At 39.6% G+C, this 8013-nt stretch overlaps 1 protein-coding gene across 1 annotated transcript; it reads left to right on the forward strand.

Annotated features, from left to right (window-relative positions):
- The first annotated feature begins 5677 nt into the window (after positions 1-5677).
- On the forward strand, positions 5678-6502 carry LOC137502933 (uncharacterized). Its single transcript, XM_068230139.1, has 3 exons — positions 5678-5767; positions 5869-6058; positions 6150-6502. Exons 1-3 carry the CDS (start codon positions 5745-5747, stop codon positions 6354-6356), a joined length of 420 nt encoding a protein of 139 aa, XP_068086240.1. The 5' UTR covers positions 5678-5744; the 3' UTR covers positions 6357-6502.
- The last annotated feature ends 1511 nt before the right edge of the window (positions 6503-8013 follow it).

An 8013-nucleotide genomic window follows, 5' to 3' on the forward strand; every position in this document is an offset into this window, starting at 1 on the left:
GAGTGGAGTACTGTGAGTGAACATTATATGAGGGAAGTTCGAAATAAGGTATCACATAGTCAGGGGTCAGAGAATGCAGAAACTTATTGATGATATCACGTAGGATGATTCGATGTACTTGATGTTGAGAGGCACGCGACAACATACGAATAGCGTTCCATAAATGCAGAGCTGACATATGGGAATTGAGAGAGGAGACGAACGACTTCCCCGCAGCACGTCTTTTCTGATTAAAGATAAATTTTGTTTTGGCAATATGATTTTTCAAACGTAAATAGTTATCTCGCGTTAGAGAACGACGATATGTGCGGTATAAAGCCTTGCGGGTTAATATTAATTGGTGACATTCCTTATCCCATCAAAGGATATATTGGAACGGGCGAGGGGTAGAAGAGGCGAATGTTTTGGGAGGATGAAGAAGTTTTTTTTTTTGCTAGGGGCTTTACGTCGCACCGACACAGATAGGTCTTATGGCGACGATGGATGAAGAAGTGACAGAAGGGAAGAGTACGTGTTGATGCGCTCGGAGCTATGACGTAGATGATATTGCAGATAAGATATATATATGTCTGTTCATCAAATGATCGTATGGAACGTACATTGCTGGATGACAATGAAGTGGGCTGCGCTTGTAGTGGTCTACCAACCCCATACGTAATCCATATAGGATAATGGTTAGCGGAACAGAATCGAACTGGATTCTACGAGAAACTTCAGGCTTGCGATAGACCAACGGAGGTGTTGGATAGACAGTCTGATATAAGGTGTGAGGAGGCAGAAAATTACGAGAGATCGGAGAATTTTCTGGATGCATGAAATTAAAAAGAGAGCCGAAAGAAGAGTATTCAAATTTATTTGAATGTTTATTGCGCGATGAAGCGAAGTTTCGATGGTAGGCCTACTTCAGAGTTACTGCATTGCAATTTCAACAACTATTTCAGACAGTAGAATTTAACAGAAAAGTTCAATTTTACAGGAGGAAATGCTACCTCATATGATATGGGAGTCCGTGATCATTTTTAAAACAACGTTAATGCAGCAGATTGTGTCCTGTGGCAGGATGAAGTCATTAATCGAGGTAGCCTCAACATTTTTTTTACAATTTGCTTTATGTCGCGCCGACACAGATAGGTCTTATGGCGACGATGGGATAGGAAAGGGCTAGGACCGTGGTGTTAATTAAGGTACGGGCCGAGCATTTGCTTGGTGTGAAAAATGGGGAAACCATGGAAAACCATCTCCAGGGCTGCCGACAGTGGGTTTCGAACCCACTATCTCCCTAATGAAAACTCACACCTACGCGACCCTAACCGCACGGCCAATTCTCTGTAACATTAATTAAAGACCGTGAATTGTATTTATTGTCCAGAACAGAGCAATTTAGTATACAGTAGCCTACTATTTGTTAGGAACACATATAAGACAGTTTGAAACCTAGCGAATGCCACTTAGAAATCGTTCACTGTAAATATAATAAATACTTCAATATACAGGATGAAGCGTAATTCGCGCACTCGGGCGTCGCAGCGCGACTCCTCACATGCCAGCAATAAAAAATGTATCTTACAAAATTTCATCTTGCGAGTATATCCGGCAGAAAAACGACGTTGAAGATTAGCAATCTGGCAACACTGTAACCACATGTAGGGTGACTACCTCTGTCAGCAGACATTACTCGTATTGTACAGTTGGTGCAATGGATAGAGGTTTGGGTTAGCATGCAGGAGGTCGAGTGGTCGATCCTGGGTTGAGGCTTATGTTTTTTTATTTCGTAAATGTAGTCCAGGTGGTATGGTATCTGGCATCATAATCGTCAACAGCGATTGCAGTGGGTCCTCTAGAAACCATTTGCACTTACATACTACGATCCTAGAAATGGACGAACAATCGTTTTCAATGGTCAGCTTTGAAAGGCGCCCTTTCCACGCCGTGGGCGTGAATTTATTCGCACCACTTCATCTACTAGATGTGAAACCTGTTTTCTTTGTACCCTCCTCCAATGGTCCCATAGATTAGTACCAACTATTATTCTTGCCTCGTTCAGGTCCATTACATTTCGTTAGGGCCTTACGTTACCAGTAGGCCTAGCAACGTGCTCTGCGAATAATGTCCAAACTCGGTTACAATTTGTACGTGTTATCACCACGGTCCCAATAATTCTGCCTTTCAACATTGCGTGTTGCGTCTGATAACCGCATGCTGTTTAGTACGTATCTCAATGTATTATTATTATTATTATTATTATTATTATTATGTTGTAAATTTAGGATACATGTGACCTCAGGAACGGTGTCTTACTGGATCACAGTAGGTAATGTCAGATGGAAATTAGCAAATAAAAAATGCGCCTCAACCCAGGATCGAACCATCGACCTCCTGCATGCCAACCAAAAACTCCACCCGCTGCACCAACTGTATAGTCCCGGGCGTGTAAGGACGTACACTAAGGGTGCAACCTTACCCTTTCTCCCCTGCAATATTAAGGTATTGATTTATAGTGACTTTTCTTGCTGTTGGGTCTTTTTCAGTGTCGGTAACCATACAGTTTAGGGACCCTACTTGCCGATACGACGTCTTACTGTTACCGTTAATCTGGCACGTTGGCAACGTTCAGTCACTGTTCTAGCGTGAATTGCGTGTTGCCACCGCATTGCCTCTAAAGTCACTAGCGATACATTTGCGAGAATATTTAGAGCATATTTTCTTTTTCTGTGCGATTGTAAATCTATTTGGCTAATACCAGGTAAGTAGAATTGTGGCATGTTCGGATAATGCATTTAATAACATAGTTTGTGTGAAATGATGAGCACATCATTTTATTAATTGCGTTCCTATTTCGTCCCATACTTATACGAACAGAATTCGATTGGGATGTCTAAGAAGGAAGAAAAATCTGCAAAAAACTCCTCCGAAAAGGAAACCAAGGTTACGTCCTTTACAAGCTTCAGGTCAAGAAATGCTTGTACATTGCTACGAGCAATTGAAACAGGAAGACGACGAAGAAGGTATCAGTCGTAGTGATACGAAGCTAATGGCAAGAGTTGCATTATTAACTGGGGTAAGTGTTCGTTTTTATCTTGTTTCTATGATAAGTTTCTGGCATAATGACAATCAGTTGAAAAGGAGCAGTATTTCATTCTGAACCTAACCTAACCTAACCTGATCATGTAGGCCTAGGCCTATACCATGTCTTGTGTCGACTTCGATACGGTTCGTAGACTTAACCTTTGTGTATTCATGTTGACTTACGGTATATGTGTATGTAATATATTTCTGTGTGTGTATTCTTACAGTGTAGTTTCGGTTTAGTCCGAAAAGTAATAGATCAAGAAGGGAGTTGAATTTTCTACACCAGGTAAACGCCGAAAGCGTGAACATCCAGTGACCGGCATAGACAGTTTTTCTAAGGAAGCGATAGCAAGGTTTATTTATGATAAATTACATAAAGGTAAGGTGACTTCATAAGGAATCTATTGCAACATTATTTATAGAAATTGGCACGCAGGTGAGATAAGCTCCCAGAAATGTTTTGTGCATGTATTGTCATACAGCTCTTTTGAGTCCCTTGTAACTCTCTTTTTTCTTCCCACAGGAGAAGTCGTAACTGTAAGAAAGGTTTTCGACCACATGAAAGCAAATTATGACACTTATTTGTACAAGGGCTCCGAAACATCATTAAGAAGAATTTTGAAGGCCATGGGGTTTGTGTGGAGTAAAGGTGATCCCTATGCGTATGTTAGAGAAAATGAAGACATTTGTTTTAAGAGATCCTGTTTTCTGAGGGAATACATGCGTAATAAGGACAGTGAGAAACCAAAACCTGTTGTTTTCTTGGATGAGACTTGGATTTTTATGAATGGTGAATATATATGTTATATATTACATTTTATATAAACAAAATCTTGGAATAATTTATCTTCATCAGGTGTCTTTGGTTTCAATTGTGCATTTGTCTTTCAGGGTCACCCACATACTCCTGGAATAAACCACACAAATCTGGACATGATGTTCAAGGAGTAATTCGTCGACCTGTGTCTGAGGGAGGAAGACTGGTTATTGTTCATGCTGGTATGTTCTTACTTTATTTTACTTCATTTTATTGTAGTGAGGTGATCTCTCTTTACATAGTTATGAGGGTATTTAGGGTTTGTAGTACGGATGTAGGGGGGGGGGCACATAAGTCTCTGATAAGACCCCAACTTAAGTACAGTTCCTGTGTATGAGACCCTCACTGGGATTACTTGGTTTGAGAATTGGAAAAGTTCAAAAGACAGAAGCACGATTTGTTGTGGGTGATTTCTGACAAAAGAGTAGCGTTACAAAAATTTTGTCGGATTTGGGCTGGGAAGACTTGGGTGAAAGGAGACAAGTTGCTGGACTAAGTGGTATATTCCGAGCTGTCGGTGGATAGGTGGTGTGGAATGACATTGGTAGACAAATACGTTTCAGTGGTATTTTAAAAGTAGGTAAGATCACAGTACAGTGATAAAGTTAATGAAAAGTGGGGCAAATATTTGGTTCTTTTTAAGAAGGGAGTTAGGGATTGGAATAATTTACCAAGGGAGATGTTCAATAAATTTCAAAATTCTTTGCAATTATTGAAGAAAATACTAGGCCTATCCCTGAAACTACATCTTCCACCTGGGCGACTGTCCTAAGTGCAGATCAGTGGTGACTGATTGATTGAAATTGACTGGCACTAGGTCGGAAGTGGCATTATAACTTACCGCTCATTGAGCTCTGAACGTGGTTTTTGATTTTGACTTCTCCACTGTTATTAAAAAGACTTGCAGGTATTCACTTTAGGCCAATGATTAACCTTAGAGAGGTATTTCAATCAAAACTTACTCAGTGTATTTTCATATAATATTACTGGATATTTGTATCAGTAAATTACTTGTATTGTAGGCCTATTTATTATGTTTATTCTGCATTCGACAATCTCCACCTGAATCAGTGCTTGATACTTGACTGTTAAACACCTTCCAAGCTTCTTATTTCTTACTGCCTGATATAGGTTCAGTGTTCGCAGCAATTACATTTGTTCTAAGGTATTGAAATGGGTGTTTATACTCATATCTTTTATGCAAGTGATCGTGGACTTCTAATCCAGATATAGGCCTACTAATGGAGATACATTCATGAGAGATGTTACGATAAAGTAGTGTAAGTAGTAATTAATTGACTTCATCATCAGGTGACTTTGCTACACAGTAGTTGGTTTCACTTAAAATCAGACAGCTTTTTGTATCATTCAACAGAAATCACATTTTTTATTAATAGGCCTATCCTTGAAGAGGGGCGATCTCATTTTTAGGGAATACTTTTTTTAGAAGAAATAACTTCATACTAAAACTTAAAATTCTTACAGGTACCGATTTGATATTTGCTACAAACTTGAAGAGAAATCAGGATTACCATGGTGCTATGAACAGCGAGAAATTTCAGATGTGGGTGAAGACGCAATTAATCGTAGGATTAAGAAATATAGGACCCTGTGTTATTGTAATGGATAATGCACCATATCACTGTAAGCTTGTTGAGCATCAACCAACAACGAAATGGAGAAAGGATCAATTAGTGGTAATTATACTTAATTGAATATTTCCTTCTACTGAATGATGTTTAATGATGTTACAGAAATTAATTTTTATTTTTCCTTTAATTTACAGTCATGGTTAAGGCAGAATGGAGTTTCTCCACCAGAAAATGCTACAAAAGATGAGCTGCAAAGGTTGTGTAATATGAATCGAAGTCACTTAAAGAGGTACAGAAGCACGTAAACATAAGTTTAGATAATGTTGTTTACACTCGTGTATTTGACTTTCATGTATGCATAACAATATTTCTCTGTTTCTTTAAAACCAGGTACATTGTTGACGAGATGCTGCACAGTGAAGGCCATACTGTCTTACGACTTCCTCCATACCACTCATTTTTCAATGCCATCGAATTTGTATGGTCTGTGGCAAAACAGTATTATAACAAAACAGTGGCTTCAAGACCTGGTCACGGATTGGACAGAGCTACAGCTGTGTGGAGAGAATCTCTTGATCAGGTAGGCCAAGTGGAAATGTTATTTATTGGATATAGGCAAGTTGAGTTTATAATATACTTGTCAGGTTGTGATACTTCAATATATCTTATAGGTGACAGCAGAGATGTGGAGAAATGAAGTGAAACACACTGAGAAGAAGATTGTCGAGTTCTACAATAATGAGGTGAGAGGTCTTCCTGAAGTGGAGGAACTAGTCATTCATCATGGAAGCAGTGAATCAGAGGAGGAAGATGAAGAAGATGAAGAAGAAGAAGAAGAAGAAAGAAGAGAAGCCGAGGAGTTAGCTGTACCATTGTAAGAGCCATTCCATGAGATTAAGAATGTTATAACTTTGCTGGGAAATAATACATTTCTGATTGCCCCGTCCTTTCTGATATAACGAAGTTACATTTCAAAATTGTGGGAATTGTGTATCTACAAGTTACAGGGCGGTATAGATGTGCAGGTGGGGATCAGTGTCCAATCGGAGTGGAATTATCTAGAACTGCTTTGGCGCAATGTGAGGAGGAGCGGGCAAGGGGGGGGGGGAGAGAGAGAGAGGGAGACAGCACTCTGTCACCAATACACGATGTAAACATTGTACGCCTGTTAAAATACTGACATAACTTAAATTTTATACACTATCTAATGGTTTTCCACAGTTCTCTGAAAGTCACAACTCACGTATACTGTATATATATAGAGAGAATTACATATAAAAATACCTGTGTCCACAATAAGTAGCCCACATATTAAATATAAATCAATTTGCTTTACGTCGCACCAACATAGATAGGTCTTATGGCGACAAAGAGGATAGAAGAGATAGGAAAGGGCTAGAAGTGGGAAGGAAGCGGTCGTGGTCTTAATTAAGGTACAGCACAAGCATGTGTCTGGTGTGAAAATGGGAAATCACCGAAAACCATTTTAACGGCTGCCGACGGTAGGATTTGAACCCACCATTCCCCGAATGCAAGCTCATAGCTACGCGACCCTAAACGCACGGCCAACTAACTCGGTCATCTTTGAAAATGTCTTTTTCTATCAGCAGAGGCTTTTTTAAAATCGTCATATTTTGTATAGGCTACAGGAGATGTACAGTAGCCCACTGGTTTTCTGATTAAACATCATTTATTTAAGCTATTGCATCAGTCTACTTACATACTCACTGTCCACGTACATCGGTAACCTCGTGATTCGATTATTGAAGTATTGTGCAATGATGCGACATACAAACTAAGAGAATACCGAGTGGTTCTTCCAAATATAAAACAGACAATTTCGAGTGGTCATGAGCATGACTCATAGTCATAGGGTAGGCTAAATAATAATGTTATTGGCTTTATGTCCCACTATCAACTTTTAGGTTTTTTTGAGACGTCGAGGTGCTGGAATTTAGTCCTGCAGGAGCTCTTTTATGTGTCAGTAAATCTACTGACATGAGGCTGAGCACCTTCAAATACCACCGCACTGAGCTCGGCCCTGCCAAGTTGGGTTCAGAAGGCCATCGCCTCGACCGTCTGAGCCACTCAGCCAGGTGTGGAGGCTAGAGAGCTGAGTTTAAAAAATTGTCGAACGTCAACTAGTTATAAAGATACTGATTGATTAAACTAATACAGTAATTAGAATAACCTAATTGACTACCTACTTACAACCTAGGTACTTTGGAATTGTGTTCTATCTTTTTAACACTGCAAATAAATCCATGTATTGTTTAAAACTCCCTGTAAGAAGGGGACAGTGGATGCGAATAGGTATTATTTTCAAATGAGCTGAGCTCGAGAGTCCATTATAGCATACGATTTTTTCAGTGTACCATGACTCTGTATGTATTGCCATGACGAATATAAGAACCAAGTGTGATGACTCAACTGTTATAGCGTGGTAGTTTGTGGACCCGCCACTGCGAGCACTGCAAACGTCGGTGTCCAACACGTACTTCAATAGAGCGGCAAACCATGTGTTGGAAAAGTGCG

The sequence above is a fragment of the Anabrus simplex genome, chromosome 13 (assembly GCF_040414725.1).
Source record: "Anabrus simplex isolate iqAnaSimp1 chromosome 13, ASM4041472v1, whole genome shotgun sequence".
NCBI lineage: Eukaryota > Metazoa > Arthropoda > Insecta > Orthoptera > Tettigoniidae > Anabrus > Anabrus simplex.

Excerpts from the sequence above, each read along its gene's own strand:
- LOC137502933 (XM_068230139.1), top strand. The coding sequence starts at position 5,745 with ATGAATCGAAGTCACTTAAAGAG. Across the intron at positions 5,768-5,868 it reads AATCGAAGTCACTTAAAGAG|GTACATTGTTGACGAGATGC; the intron begins GTACAGAAGCAC and ends CTTTAAAACCAG. Across the intron at positions 6,059-6,149 it reads GGAGAGAATCTCTTGATCAG|GTGACAGCAGAGATGTGGAG; the intron begins GTAGGCCAAGTG and ends TATATCTTATAG.